At 41.6% G+C, this 16,286-nt stretch overlaps 1 protein-coding gene, 2 long non-coding RNA genes and 1 other non-coding gene across 4 annotated transcripts; 1 reads left to right on the top strand and 3 right to left on the bottom strand.

Moving 5' to 3' along the window:
• Window positions 1-3,287: 3,287 nt before the first annotated feature.
• On the top strand, window positions 3,288-5,770 carry LOC137909264 (F-box only protein 30-like). Its single transcript, XM_068753705.1, has 2 exons — window positions 3,288-5,303; window positions 5,571-5,770. The coding sequence occupies exons 1-2, from the start codon at window positions 3,288-3,290 to the stop codon at window positions 5,763-5,765; spliced, it is 2,211 nt and encodes a 736-aa protein (XP_068609806.1). The 3' UTR covers window positions 5,766-5,770.
• A 1,731-nt stretch (window positions 5,771-7,501) lies between these two features.
• LOC137909560 (uncharacterized) lies at window positions 7,502-11,502 on the bottom strand. The gene is made up of 5 exons (XR_011106000.1): window positions 11,389-11,502; window positions 11,218-11,243; window positions 9,556-9,747; window positions 8,272-8,481; window positions 7,502-8,106 (listed from the first exon to the last, which is right to left on the bottom strand). It is a non-coding gene; the product is annotated as an uncharacterized lncRNA (long non-coding RNA).
• A 523-nt stretch (window positions 11,503-12,025) lies between these two features.
• Window positions 12,026-16,102, bottom strand: LOC137909266 (uncharacterized). The gene is made up of 5 exons (XR_011105993.1): window positions 15,653-16,102; window positions 15,443-15,468; window positions 14,611-14,802; window positions 13,388-13,597; window positions 12,026-12,990 (listed from the first exon to the last, which is right to left on the bottom strand). It is a non-coding gene; the product is annotated as an uncharacterized lncRNA (long non-coding RNA).
• Window positions 15,129-15,200, bottom strand: trnap-cgg (transfer RNA proline (anticodon CGG)). Its single transcript has one exon. It is a non-coding gene; the product is annotated as a tRNA-Pro (tRNA).
• Window positions 16,103-16,286: the final 184 nt, after the last annotated feature.

Below are 16,286 nucleotides of genomic sequence, written 5' to 3'. Positions count from 1 at the left end.
CGCTCCTCTTTCAATGTGGGGTAGATAAAATAACAGGTAAAGATATCTATCTATCATCTATCTATCTATATATCTATCATCTATCTACTATCTATCTATCTATCTGTCTATCTATCTATCTCTCTCTCTCTATCTATCTATATATCATCTATCTATCATCTATCTATCTATCTATATATCTATTTGTATATCATCTATCTATCTATATATATATCTATATATCATCTATCTATCATCTATCTATCTATCTATATATCTATCTATATATCATCTATCTATCATCTATCTATCTATCTATCTATCTATCTATCTATCCATCTGTCTGTCTATCTGTCTGTCTGTCTATCTATCTGTCTATCTATCTATCTATCTATCTATCTATCTATCTATCTATCATCTATCTATCTGTCTATCTATCTATCTATCTGTCTATCTATCTATCTATCTATCTATCTATCTATCTTAATCTATCTATCTTAATTATTTGGATGTAGACTCAATGCATCTGTCTTTATACAGTCATTTGTGGCCAATAAACAGGTGAAAAAGAAAAGCAAACGCATTCCTTTCCATAAATAAATTAAATTCAGAGACTTAATTTCAACTCCTCACAACTAATGTATTGAGGAGAGATCAGACCTCAGGTCAGGCATTGAATACAGCGAGTCAAGAGTTACTCTGACGACGCTTACAATCCCCGAAGAGGCCGCAAAAATGGTACAATGGTGACCTCTGCAGTTTTTGAGTGGTTACTGAATGGAACCCCTCGCCAAAAACAAAAACAAAACAAAAAAGAGGAAACTTTGTGAGATTGTGAGAAATTAAAATTAGTTTTGCGTCTAATCACGAAGATGGCTACACATTAAATAAAAATAAAATGAACGCACATGCTATGAATGCATTATCGTTCCTCTGTCACCAATAGATTTTATTACAAATCTGGTTAAAAATAGTTTTACCAAATGTAATTAGAAGAAATATCACAAAATCTACAAAATTATAGAGATTTTTCGAAATGGCCGGCACAAAATTCATCTGTTTTATTTATATAATTGGATTTTTCATATTTGTATTACTATCTAATTTTCATTTAAATAAATATAAGAGTATATGTTAAAAATCTTTGTCGAAGACAAATACTGCCCATTCAAAGTGAGGAGAAAAAGTTAAGATGCAGTTTTGATATCTAAAAAGATATCACAGTTCAAGCAAACTCTTTAAAATTGCAAAAGATAACACAATTATGTTCTCTTTATTATTTCCCTTTCATTCCCCTGGCTTTTTTTTTCTTTTTTCATATCCGTGCGAGTCCATATAATTTTATTATTTTATTTGCGGTAACAAAACATGAGAAAGCGAATCAACTTAGTCAATAAAGTTTTGGACAAAAAAAATGCTCTTTAGCTAACTGTCATGAGCAGATTCGCCACAGTAGTAACATTTATTAAAGTAACTAACAACTTGTATTTGTCAATTACAACAAAACACAACTTATCATACGATTTCCGGGCAATACGGAGACAAGGTAAGGACCGACTTTTATATTTTACTCGGGTGGCTTGTGTTGAACTTCCGAGCTAGCTGGCTAGCTATTGTTAGCCAACACTAGGCCAGCAGGCGCTAACGTTAGCTTGTTATTGTTTACTAAAATAATTAATAGCTTTAGAACACTGGACGACAAGCTGGTTTACAATAGATACGTGTAACCGCTCTACAGCAAAAAGCTTATTTTGTTATCGTTGGATTATTTGCCACAGGATGACGTAGTTTCAGTTCCGGAAGCTAAATTAGCTCCATCGTTGTATCATGAGTCAAGTAGCTGTTTTATCATAAACACTATATGGCCTCAGTTCTTACCCAGCCCAGTAAATTGCTGTTTAAAAAGTAATTGGTAGGGGTTAAGGTAAGATTGAGGGTATAATATCTGATTTCACGAGCCAGTATTCAGTTATTGTGTTCTGTTTGATGGGCGATTAAAAAGCAGGCTGGAAGGTGTTGTGTTGCATCAAACCATAATTACAGACTACTAATGAATACAAACACTGTTCCCTGCTGTGTCCCGTTCCATGTTGCACATGAATGTCAAATAGCACCCGTGAACTCGATTAGATTTCAAACGTATTCCTTTGAGGTCAGTATATCTGAAGTCTTGTGCGTTATGCTTTCTACAAAGTGTGGAGGGGGGAACCATTTCAAAGCCTTCCAGTCTAAAGATCTGAGATTAAAACCAGCACCTCAGACAGTTTAGACTTCGTTTAATGTGTTTGCTCATCCTCTTGTCAGCTTTGCTTTAATTCAGTTTGCCCCAAATTCCAAAGGTTTTGTTGATATACAATAGCTAAATACAGATTGCCTGAGGTTTATTCAGCTTTAATTTATATGTAGTAAAGGGTATTATTGTTGTTTCCAAAGACCCCGTCGCTAAACGACTCCATTGTTAACAGAACCCCCGTTAATCGACAACTTGGCAGACAATTTGTGTTGTCGCATTGTTTTTTTTAGATTTGCATACATACCCCATCTCTCTCTCTCTCTCTCTCTCCCTCTCTCTATCTATACATCTATATAATTTTAATAGACTGTACATATTGTGTAGGTTATGCCCGGTGATATTTGTTTATCTATTTTTTCAGCGGGTAGCACGGTGGCGCAGTGGTTGGCGCAGTGGTTGGCGCTGTCACCTCACAGCAAAAAAGGTACCTGGTTTTTATGTTCTCCCGGCGTTCGCGTGAGTTTTCTCCGGTTTCCTCCAGAAACATGCTGATTGTTGACTCGGATACTCCGACTTGTCGTGATGACTGTGTAGCAGCCGTTCACCACTGGTGGGACAAAACAACACATCTGAAATCTCAAGACATTGTGGTCGGCAGGAAACATTGATTCATGGCTTAGCTACGTGACGCACTGCTAATCGACCTGTGACTGTTTCAATAACTTGAAAGTCATGATGATGAATATATTTATTCGATAGAATGTTAGAGTACAAGTACAGTCACACAGTAGCATGTATTACAGTACAAGTACAGTCAAACATCCTGTCTAAGAGGAGCATTTCAAAAAAGCCCTTGCCGTCTCATTTCCGTAATGTGGATTCAAAAATCTGCACTTCACAAGGTTAAAAACAGAATTTCCGTCTGAAGTCACACTAAATAATTTCCCTCAGGCTGATGAAGTCATCTTTTCGGATTTTAAAATAATCTGATATGCTCTTTCTTCTCATTTGGCAGGACGTGTGATTTTTCTCATGGCATAAAACTCAGCAAGTCTCCAACTTCTCAGCACGGAAGATGGCGGCGGATCATGCTCACTGTATTTCCTGCGTTAACCAGAGATGCGTGGTCAGACCTCAACCAGGGATTTCTTGTGACATCATCTCCTGTCCTCTGGTGTGTGGCGCTGTGTTCCACTCCTGCAAAGTGAATGAGCACCGTCTTCTGTGTCCCTTGTTGAGGGTCCCCTGCTTGAACAGGGCCTATGGATGCCCTGCTGAACTGATGCGCAAACAGATGTGTGCGCATCTCGAGGTGTGTCCAGCCGGAGTGGCGTGTTGCACCATGGAGTGGAACAGGTGGCTCGTCAGCAGCCTGGACTGTACTTCGTATGAGAGCCTGAGTCACGGTGTGGAGGAGGTGGAGCAGCTGGACATGGCGCTTGCCCTTCAGGATCAGCGCACGCTACTGGAGGCCCTCAAAGTGATTGCCGTTGCACCTTCTGCAAAGGGGGCGCTGCAGACCCCTTCCGCCAACGAGAGCGCCGCAACAGACTCGGTCCCTGAAGGCTCCACCGATTGTGCGTCATCATCTACAGGTCGGCAGCAATCTCGTCCACCGGGGTCGGCTAAGGAGAGGATTCTCAGTGGAATCAACGGCTTGACCGCGGACAACTACAGCGAACTGTACGAGGCCACAGCCGAGACGGCGAGAAGCTTAGTCGCTGCTTTGGAGTGCGTCGGCGGCGCCAGTTGTGCTGACGGAAGCACGGTTTGTGCAAAAAGAGGGGCTGCCGTGCAAAAGACTAGACTGAACAACGGAGACCCTGGAAATGGTCAGGAAGACCGCGCACCGGAAGCTGCAGAAAGTTTGTTTAAAAGTGAGAAGGTGGAGCAAAATGTTTGGAGAGGAAACGTGGCTGTGAAAGACGGCGATCCGAAGACGTCACGCGCGACGCACGGACCGGTACCGGGAGCGATGGAGACGGAGACCGGTGCTGAGGCCGTCTTTCCTGTTGTGAATCGTGAAATAAATGCCGGGCTTTCTCAGGGGCCAGTCCAACCTTCCATGGCATGTCCAGCACGTGTCAGCCAGGGCGTGGCACAGAGGGCTGGCCACGTGGTTCTGGACGATCGGGAACGAGTTCTAGAAAATCACGTGTCTGGGCATGAGATCCACAACTACCAGTCTAATGCCAAGGAACAGACGCCTTTCATGCCAAATCATTCATTGTTTGGAGTACAACGCGCGGTGGAGGACAAGGCGGTTGACACCTCGGACCTGGAGCGAGCTGGTGACCCCGCGGGTCCGGCAGGGATTGACCTGATCACGGCAGCGTTGCTCTTCTGCTTGGAGGAGTCCAGAGAGTGCAGAAGGATCTCTGATGCAGTGTATGTTGATGGCTACCATGTTGACTTTGGCACACAGACGTTTACCTTTCCTGCAGCAATCTTGGTGACCAACACCAGAGTTGGAGGCGTGGCCTCCGCATCCGCCTGTGACCACGCTGCCCCCCAACTCTCCGACCCCAGCCCTTTCCGAATCCTCCGTCTCGGCCTTGTCCTTGAAGCTTTAGAGGTCGAAGCCGTTCCACACAATCGCTATCTCCCCGACGACCCTCGTTACCAGCGCATGTTCCCCTTCATCTGTGGTCAGTCGTTCCGCCGGGACCAGTTTTCTTCGCATTTCAGGAACGTCCACGGCGATATCCACGCTGGTCTCAACGGTTGGATGGAACGCCGCTGCCCCATGGCGTACTACGGCTGCACATTTTCTCAGCGTAGGCTTTACCCATCTTCTCAAGGTGCAAAGGTGGTTCATGATAAGTACCTCGGGTCCTTCGGGGTTCAGCCTTGTCCCAATGCAATATTTCCCAGTGACTCCCAGTATGACCAACTCAGTGGTCTTCCCATTGAGATACTGTGGCGCATCGCCGGGTTCCTGGACAGTTTCAGCCTCTGCCAGCTGTCGCTGGTGTCACGCACGATCAGGGAAGTGTGTGCCAGTCTCCTCCAGAATCGGGGTATCGTAGATCTGCAGTGGGAGCGATGCCCAGCGGCTCCCGGTTCTGTGTCATGGCAGATCAAAAACAGAGTAAGTAGAAAGCCGAATCCATGTCGGTGTTTTTAGACCAGATTAAATCGCTAACGAAAATGTGTCGTTTGGTGTTGATGAGAATTGAATGAATATTAATTAGCCTCTCAAATTTGTTTAGGAAATAGAGGTAACCAGTTAGTTTAGCATTGGGGGGGGGGGCACACTGCACAACTCGCTCTCAGATGTATTTCTTAGTTTGTAGAATCCCTCCTGGAAGTATTTTGTCTTGCTCATTCAGAGATCCTTTAACTCTTGGTGTTGCAGGTGTGGCGATTCAGCACCGCCTTCAGTCCAGTGTCGTCATGGCGCTTCAGCGATCTCCCCAGCATGTCGGACCATCTCAAGAAGTGCCGATTCAATGTCGTGGAGCACAACACGGAGCCTGTGCCTCTTCCTGCCATGTGCGCCGCGCGCGATGGACATTTGCTGCGTCGTGTGCTGCGTCACATTAACACCTGAAGAAATGAGGCTGCATGCGAGGGGGGAGGGGGGGAACCTAAATGATTAACATACCCTGAAGATGCCTTATTGAAACGGAATTCACAGTGAATGGCTTCCGTATTCAGGGGTCAAACTGTGCAGAAAAACACAAATGGTTAGGTTTGTGTGTACTTGTGCTGAAACTCACCCTTATTCCGGAATGGTAAAACACTCTCTTTACAAACAAGTGCTGTTTACGATTTATTGAAAAGATGGCTTTCAAGTGTTTTCACTATTTTGCCTTTAAGTAGCAGCAATTGGGGAAACGCATGTTGAGTATTTTGCACTTTCACCGCATGGCAGAGTTGTGCCAGCACTTTCCACCCTGACCAGTCTATTGAATCCTGATAGATCATGTCTATCAGGATATGAGTCATAAAAATGTATATTTATAATTTTGTCTTGTCATTATATATTTGAGTACAGCCAGATAATGCATTTAATTGAATAAAGTCTTTACTGCATTTTTTAATGTGTATATGAAAGCTCTCTTTACATATAAAAAAAGATAAAATAGCATAAATAGAATTTGAATGCCTGGTGGTGTCAAAACCAGCAGTATTCAAAACGTGGAAACATTAGGTCAAAGGTGACGCTGATAACAGCAGGTACTACGTTGTCTTCATCTTTAATACTAAAAATTATGTCTTGTCCATGTGTGGCCCTGAACATGCAGCTTGTGCAAGCTGCGGAGGTGGGAGGAGGTCACAAGTAAGTCTCAAGTCTGCCCCCAAGTCCCGAGTCAAGACTGACAAGACCCGAGTCAAGACTGACAAGACCCAAGTCGAGTTGCAAGTCCTACACTTTGAGTTTCAAGTCATTTTAACAACAGAGTAATAATATCTTAAATTTACATAGACCATGTATGTGTTTAAAATCTGTATTTATCAAGTAAAATGATTGAATTACTTTCTAAACTACTTTCCATTACTCATAGCGATATTAACCCGATTATTATCAAGGACGGTCTGGGCACAGGTTCATAAAATACATAAGATTTCTCATCGCAGACAGAAATATGGCACTTTGGTTTTGGTTAAATGGGGGGGGGGGGTGATATTTTGGAGAGAATGGTTCGATAATGGAATACACACAATAAGCAATCTCAATAACGATGGTACAAATAAGTCATTTGCTGAATTAGCTCAGGAATATAATTTGGCAGAGCAGGGTGATTTTCTGAGATATTTGCAAATTAGACACTGCTTAATAAAATTACAGCCCATTGAAGCCAATAATCCCACAGTTGACTATTTTCAAGGCTCACCCAACCATGAAGCATCAACATTCTGTCATTTGGCTTTTTAGAGATCCATTTTAGAAATCCATTAAATCCATTTTAGCAAAGTGTACTGAATTTCTTAGAGGAATATCCCTCCACGTCAGGAGTCATGTCTCTCTCTTTCTCACTCCAACTGGCAAAGACAAATGGTTCTGTCCAAGGTTTCTGCCCGCTAAAAAGACATTTTTCCTTGCTCTTGCGGATCAAGTGGGGTTCTGCCCCAATGTTCCAGTTGGAATCAAAAATCGGACCTTTGTACTATGAGGCAACAGCGCTACTCACTGAACCACCGTACTGCCCGGGCATCAAAATGTAATTTAAAAGTACAGCAACGCCAGTCTGACAACACAACGGCGGGAATCTCTGAAATATGATTATCCAAGACTAGATTCTGAGGCAAGAAATGAACTTCCACAATTCAGATTCAGAATACTTTATTAATCCCAAAGGGAAATTCCTGCGCACTAATGCGACTTTAGGAATTAGAGAAAGCAGAAAGAAGTTACAAGCACATTTAGTACACATTAAACACACACTGGAAATGTGCAGGGATTTTCTTTCAAGATGATAAGGATCCAGGCCAGTTCTGGGAGGCTGGGACAATGGAGGGAGGGGGAGCAGGACAGGACGGAGGAGCCATTGAGGGAGGGGTGTGTGTGTGTACACTTTATTTCAAACTGGATTTACAAGGCATCTTTTTTATTTTTCCTACGAGAGAGTAATACTTTCAGGAAACAAAAGCAAGTGGCATTATCTGAAATCTTGATGTGATGTGGCTGTTTGAGAAAACTTACACAGTTGTCAGAACAGATACATTCTTTGGACGATTTACAACATGCCGAACCCCAGATTATCTCAAATAGTCCCACACAGTTTTGAAAAAGAATTGTAACCGTTGAAATACTTTGATAATATTTGTATACATGATATACATGCATGATTTTCTCATGCATGTTATAGGTGCTTCACAGACAAACATCACAAATCTACTGACAGTGGCAACAGCAAAAAAAATCAAATTCAGAATTGTGCAGAGCCCTGAAAAAAAGACAAACAATCAATCAGACATCAAGTAAAGTTTACAGCCCAAAACCCTATTATGCGATTATGTGGAACAGCTTTGACCTCTAAAGCTTCAAGGACAAAGACGGGGTGGAAAAATGTGATCTGTCATCTGAAGTCGGTGATTACAGTTATACTCACAGTTTCTCTTTTGATGAAAAACTCCAAAAAAGTTCTGGACCTCAGACCATCCAATGTCATTGGTGCGACACTTCAGGAGTCGGCCGTTATTGAAGAGACAGCTGGTAGTCAGTTGGACGTTTGGGTTGTCCACCAGTCCCCGGGTGTCAGGCACAGCATAGTCGCCTCTGAAGGTCGGATACATCAGCACCAGAATTATTGGTTTACCACCTGATGAGAGATGAGAGAACCATCGATCAGAAACAGCCAGAGACAAGTATCTCATTGCACTAAATACACCAAATACACTACACTAAATACACTACACTAAACTAACTACATCCCACAAGCATCTCCCGAGGCTGACAGTGTAATGATCATTTGAATGTTAAGGAACAGTATGTTTGCACATAATATATATATATATATGTATATTTAAAATCCCAGATACTACAACATTTCTTCATTCCCAAGTTGGTAACCCTCGGTGAGTCTGAGAACAGAGGAGACGGTGCTTCATCTTAATCCGGAGTTGGCGTAATTGTTCAAGAGTGACACAGAGGATGAATAATTCGATGCATTCAGTGATGTAGAATGAGATAGCGAGTTTGGTAAACTTTCTTACGAGTCCAACTTTGGTGTTCAGCTTATAAGATTGTTATGCCAATTCTGCCTATTCAGTGTCCCAGGTATTTTCTTTATCCTATTGTGTAGCTGAATTATCACTAATATGTTTTGTTAACGTACCGTATACCTATCCGGCTTGTTGTGCAAAATAAATTTCCCAAAGAAGTGAGACTTATTTAATTTTTTCTTCTTTATGACGCATTAATTGAACAATGCGACTTATACTCCGGGGCGACGTTGAGTCCGGAAAATACGTTACACTGCACTACACTAAACTACAGCACACTACATTAACTACACTACACTAATGACACTAGCTACACTAACTAACTATTCTACATTAAATACTCTACACAAACTATACTACATTGACTACACTAAGAACACTACATTAACTATACTACACTAACAAGCCTCCGAAAGCAGATGTGTGTGTGTGAGAGTGAGAGAGAGAGAGAGAGGACATTGAACTACTGCTACCATAAAAAATCATATATATCAACAATTTATGAGTTATTAACAAGACTTTCCATCATGGAAAACTGGATCCAAGAACTTCTTACATTTGACAGATAAATCTATTTGACACCAAATCTGCGTTCCATCCATGTCCTTTGTTGACAATAAACATTTGATCAGTGTGATGTGAGCCAAATGAAGGATACATTTCCTTCCTACCTGTGATGTCCGACAGGGCCTCACTGACGTCTGTTCCAACTCGTGATGCGATGGGACAGAAAACCAGAATGTAGTCACTTTCTTCAAGAGTGTCCGCCGGATGATGTCCAATGTCTTGAAGTTTTTTAACAAAATCAAGATGAGCTCCAGATGTGTTTCCCTTCAACTGGATTAAGAATTGAACCCATGTCACTAGAGATAGAGAAACGTGTTAGTCATCAGTATATAAAACAAAATTGTGACGTGTGACGTCATTGTGTAATGATCGATCAATCAAATTCAAATGACAGGTTAGCAGCCATACAAAGTCAAAGGTGATATAAAGCAGGTACGTGATCAATAAATGAGCGAGAAACCAGTACAAACATTAAAACGATTGAACAGACATTCTTTATGATACGCTCAAAGTCATTAAAGGATACGAGTGTTTAAGAGAACATTACTCCTCAAACCAGACTGTAGATTTACCGTCTGGTACTTCCTAGTTTGGAGCCACTGCATGAATTCAACAGAAACATAAACTTGAACTGTGAAACTGGATTCATCGTCTCTTCTGGACGAACCTCCCAGGGACAATGTCCCTTCAAACCTTTTTGAGTTATACTGTTCACTATAAAAATAAACAAGGGACCGACCCCATGACCTCCTGTAACTGCAAGAACTCTGCTGCTGAAAGGTTAATGTTTAAACCATGGGTGGAGTTTGACATTTGTGCTGGGGGGGCAAAAAATATTTTTAACTGACGTGAGTTCACCTAATCCAGTGTTTCCCAACCAGTGTTCAATTTTCTAATATCACCTATTGAACCATTGTCGGGTGTCTGTGCTGTAATAAAGTGTGCGTGCCGCCCGTAGATCGCTCTTCAGACTCCAGCGTTGTAGTGCGTTCTCCTTGCTCTACAAAATAAGAGCGCACACTTCAAAATAAACGTCACGCAACTGCGCTGCATTTAGAGTGTGGCAGAAAAAAACCCGCATTTATTAAAAAACAGAAACCAAATATTTCCCAATAACCAGTTGTTCATGCTTTGGCTTTCGCCTACTCTACACTTTGTGAGCGCTTCGGTTCCCCTTTAAGGAGGGTCATCCTCAGTGGCAGTTTGGGATCACAGCAAGACGAGCTAGTGACGGTGATGGAGACGTTTTTGAGAAGAGAAAATGCAAATACTGAACAGGGCCCTGGACAAAATTCAGACCCGGATGAAGGCCCGAGTATGAATGGTCGACAAAAGAAAAAAGAAAAGACGGTGAGCTCGAGGCAATACAGCAAAAGCTATCTTTCATTTGGATTTACTTTCACCGGGGATGCAACGGCACCGACTCCGCCGTTTATTGGTATTTTCATGTGTTATATTATATTTTTACAAATTACAATAATTTTTTAACAAAATGTGTTAATATACATGTAGGAAAAAAATCTAGTGTTTTGGGCCTATTTTAGACTGAACGCAGTTACATTTTTCAGACGATAGGGGGGGCAATGCCCCCTGCAAACTACGCCCATGGTTGAAACATAAGCTGCTTTCACTTCTCAACGCTTCAGGCTGTTTGAAGTGAACCCATCTGGTTCTTTTGTTTCGGCTGAGAAGGCTTTTAAACCCCAAATACGGTTTAAATTCCAAACAGAAATCATCAAAGCATGTGTTAAACTTTGTTTCCTTACAGGTTGCTGCTCTGCTGGCCATGTCTCTGTGGAGGAGATCAAGAAACGGGAACGTTTAGTCACATTTAACTAATAAAGACGTTACACAGAGACGACCCGTGTAACGTCACGTTACTTTATTACAGCTGCTCTGCATAGCCTCGTGTGTTTTCGTTTTTAAAGCCTACTTACGAAATAGAGTTCGTTTTCTTTCGGCGTCAGTGGCGTTTCTTTCCCGAAAGAACAGAAGATCTCGGTGACACTTCCACTTTTACTTTCACTCTCACAAGCCTCCGCCTGCGGGGCTGCAGCCCAGCAGAGCTGCACGCAGCTTCGCTTTTCCGTCGGGATTCAGTCTGTGTCCGGAAAAGAGAGGATTTCTGGCGCCCCCTGTGGCTTCATCTAGCAGCTGCATGTCCAGATGTCTGCACACGACACTCAACCCCTTTCGTTGTGTCCGATGAAGATGTATTGTCCTTTTTTTTAATTTTCCCAATAACATCATCACAGTAATGTTTCACTCAAAATCCTGCTTTTATATTTTTTTACTACCAAAGCTTGACTTACTTTTACCGTCCACACTTTCCTGCCACTTCTGCTACTGTTTTGATGCTCGTCTGTAAGAGTGGCCGACTCTCCAAATTTCCTTTGGAATCAATAAAATATCCTTCTATCCATTAATGTTATGTTACAATCACATTGATTTATTGGTAATTCTTTTTGAAGGCCTATTGATTAGAGTGAACATGACACAGCAAGAGCATTAGAGACACACAACTCTACTATACATACATTTAAATAATAACATGCAACAAAGAAACATTGGTTATGAAATTACTTTATTATTAGGAGGAAGATCAGCAGCAATCTAAAACACTTTCAGAACATTATCCTTTAATTTTTCAACTTTTGAAGGTTCTGCATTGTGAGTTTATGTTTGGACATGAAAGATTTCCTCATTGATCGAGGAGTCCTGGCTGGCCTCACCTTGAATTACTGTAAGCCTGGATCTGTGAGATTTTGTGAAAATTATACTGTTTAAATTTACAGTTCTATACGAGGGATATGAACAATAAAACAACAAACATAAAGCTAGTCTGTAGAAAATGTAGAGACAAAGTTTGAATGCATTTATTTTTAATTTCCATTATTTTCTGGCCCACACAGCAAGCTTACCCTAAAATTGTCACACACATTCCTACACATTTAGAAAATGGTTTTGAAGTGAAGACATGATTACACTGAATTTGCTCTTTAGTTCTGACCAGAATGAAATGTATTGACTCTGATCTAAATGCTTCATTCCAACCTTGATAAAAGCTTCATTTCAATCGGAGCAACTCTGGTTCGATTGTTGAAGGATTGTCTGATTTCATTTTTATTAACAGCAAACTCTCTGAAAATCACCTAGACCCCATCGTCATCCAGCACTGAACTTTACAGTTAGGATGGTAATATATCTGTGATTGAAATGCATCAGATCTGATTATGAATGCGTTTCTTTGTTTCTATCTTTATCTTCCAATCACGCTGTATCTACCTGTTATGTTTCCACCCTCTTCCTCAGTGCAACATATTAAATAAATGATCAACAGAACCTGTCCAGAAACTTCATGTTCATACGTTTCCTACAATTATAACACCATTCTCTTAAACTTGTGCAGATAAGTGGAACAGAAACCCGCCGCATGTATTTTATGGACAGCTTGTTTTTCTTGTAGAGCAGGAAAACAGAAGTCCCGACCATCAATGCCGTTAAAGAAAGGAAAACCATCTTCGGGTTGTTGCAGATCGCTGAAATAAAAATAATAATAATTAAAAACACTAAGTCAGGTATAACAGCCCTAAAATTATGGCGCTCACTTCTCGGACTTGTAATACCAACATCACTGATCCTTACTTTGTTTTTGTTTTTTGAGTGGGGGGGGGGCAAATGTAGTAACACTAAATCTGTCCACAAAACTCTAACATTGAATTAATGACATGCAAAGCAAATGAATGGAACACTTTGGGTCGTGGTTTTAAAGTACAACTTGGATTACATGGTTACGTTTCAACAAGCTACAGAGATGAAACCGGCCCAGCTGTCTAATAGTGTGCTGCCCGAGACTTCATCATGTCTACAAGTCATCAGAGCGAGGTGGAAAAATGTGATCTGTCATCTGAAGTCGGTGATTACAGTTATACTCACAGTTTCTCTTTTGATGAAAAACTCCAAAAAAGTTCTGGACCTCAGACCATCCAATGTCATTGGTGCGACACTTCAGGAGTCGGCCGTGATTGAAGAGACAGCTGGTAGTGAGTTGGACGTTTGGGTTGTCCACCAGTCCCCGGGTGTCAGGCACAGCATAGTCGCCTCTGAAGGTCGGATACATCAGCACCAGAATTATTGGTTTACCACCTGATGAGAGATGAGAGAACCATCGATCAGAAACAGCCAGAGACAAGTATCTCATTGCACTAAATACACCAAATACACTACACTAACTACACTAAACTAACTATACTAAGCTAACTACACCCACAAGTATCTCATTGCACTAAATACACTACATTAACTACCTACACTACATAAAAGAAATGTGCAATTTAATGTTAGTGAACAGCTTCATGGTGGAATGCTACTGTTCATGCAGCTCCATACATGTTCAGCATGCATTGTGTGTGTCTGTTTCATGTATGAAGTTTACAGGACGGGTGAATACTTCCTTCCTTACACATTTAATAGCGCTCTCTTTAGTTGTAAGCTGTAGGCAGGGATTCAATTTAGATTTGATATGCACATGTGTAAATGGTTTAAAAAGCCCTTTCTCATCTAATCTTAAGCCCTTTCTCATTTAATCTTAAAGTGCATTACTATATTTTTCAATACCAATTGCTTGTTAAAGTTTTGTGCCTTCGTACAATCAATGGAATCAGTGGCAATGCATAGATGTGAAAGATAAAAGTGAATTGCACGTTTCTCTAAAGAAATCTGAGGTGTTTCATGAAATGTTTTGTAAAAGAATAGTTCATGAAATATCAAGTTTTTCCTAATGTTCTTGTACTTCTTTACACTAAAACAAAGGAAAGACATGACATTTTTGTTATTTATAGATGAATATGCTACAATTTTAATGGTCCGGCCCACTTGTCATCTTCCTAGGCCGTATGCGGTCCGCGATGTGAAAAGTGCATTTTTCATAATATGGGACCTTCAAGCTTCTGAAAGCAGATGTGTGTGTGGACTGGATCTATTTTACATCTGGCAAGAACTTCTTACATTTGACAGATAAATCTATTTAAAATCAAATCTGCGTTCCATCCATGACCTTTCTAGATATCTTTGTTGACAATTGACACAATTGCCATTCCTACCTTTAACTGATCAGTGTGATGTGAGCCAAATGAAGGAAGGATACATTTCCTTCCTACCTGTGATGTCCGACAGGGCCTCACTGACGTCTGTTCCAACTCGTGATGCGATGGGACAGAAAACCAGAATGTAGTCACTTTCTTCAAGAGTGTCCGCCGGATGATGTCCAATGTCTTGAAGTTTTTTAACAAAATCAAGATGAGCTCCAGATGTGTTTCCCTTCAACTGGATTAAGAATTTAACCCATGTCACTAGAGATAGAGAAACGTGTTAGTCATTAGTACAGCAAATACAATTGTGAAGCAATATCATTCTGCAAATATTTAAAAAATAAATAAATAACTTTGTAGTTAAAAGCTATTACATGTTTTCAAAAGAAACAAACGCAACAATATCCGCAATCCAGATCTGAGCCGGATTAAATTCGGTGGTACAATAGAGGTCTCCGTCCTAAACACCGGTCAAGAGGGTTAGGGTTAGTACGTGCTAAAGAATTCCTTAAAGCACTTGGGACTGTGCCCCTTGCAGACAAGAGTGCTCAAAGCTGCTCTCTGATGGCATCTTGGTTGTTATGTAAGGGCTCGTCCGGGAATTGAACCCGGGACCTCTCGCACCCGAAGCGAGAATTATACTCCTAGACCAACGAGCCACAACTTGCTACACTCAATCTGCTGATTTCCGAGTGAATTAAGGATATTCTTTCCTTTCACGTCCCTGCTAAAGATGGAATTCAAGTCTACCTATATGTAGTCCTTGTATGAGCTGCTTGGGGGAGGTCTGTGCTCTCTGAGTGAAGCCCTAGTTTTTAAATGTTATTGATCTAAGTGACTAAATGTGGTTTAAATTCCAAACAGAAATCATCAAAGCATGTGTTAAACTTTGTTTCCTTACAGGTTGCTGCTCTGCTGGCCATGTCTCTGTGGAGGAGATCAAGAAACGGGAACGTTTAGTCACATTTAACGAATAAAGACGTTACGTTACGTTACGTTACTTTATTACAGATGCTCTGCGGGAACTCGTCCCCTTTAACACATTTAAAAAGACTTTTCCAGGTAATTTAAGCTTTGCAACATGCATTTTGGTTTTTTAAAGCCTACTTACGAAATAGAGTTCGTTGTATTTCGGTGTCGGTGTCGTTTCTTTTCTTTTCGAAAGACGACAGAGGATCTCGGTGGCTCCTCCAAGTGTCGTGACACTTTCACTTTCACGTTGTCCCGGACCACGTGCACAACCATCACAAGTGGGAGCAGATGACGGAGTTCAAAGTTCACACATCTCCACCAAATACGAGGGAAGTCGGGCTGCAAGTCAGTGGAGACTGAGATGTACACAGACGTGTCTTTATCTTTGCATCTCTGACAAAGTCCATGAAAACACGGGAGTCAGGCAGGTCCGAATGTCTGAGCCCATTCAGAGAAGTGCGTGTTGTTCTCCCCGCAACACCTGCAGCGTCACTCAGCAGGTGAGACGAGACGCAAGCAGCGCGTCGAGCTCACTTCCGGGTGAATGAATCCGTCATGTCGTCTGGAATGATTCGGGTTTCTCTCAAACTTCATTTTTCATCATGTGTACTTTCTTTGTAAAGACATTGTTGATCAACGAGCACCAGAACACAGCTGCGTGCGCATGTTAGCAGCCTAGCCTAGCAGCAGAGGGAACCGGAACTAGCAGGACCCAGGGCTGTCCCGCTGAGCTGCCCCCACGTACTGCCTGTTCAAATTTGCTTTGCCGATAA

Source organism: Brachionichthys hirsutus, chromosome 20, assembly GCF_040956055.1.
Source record: "Brachionichthys hirsutus isolate HB-005 chromosome 20, CSIRO-AGI_Bhir_v1, whole genome shotgun sequence".
Lineage (NCBI taxonomy): Eukaryota > Metazoa > Chordata > Actinopteri > Lophiiformes > Brachionichthyidae > Brachionichthys > Brachionichthys hirsutus.
The sequence above is the reverse complement of the archived record's forward strand: the minus strand, read 5'-3'. Positions and strand labels throughout refer to the sequence as shown.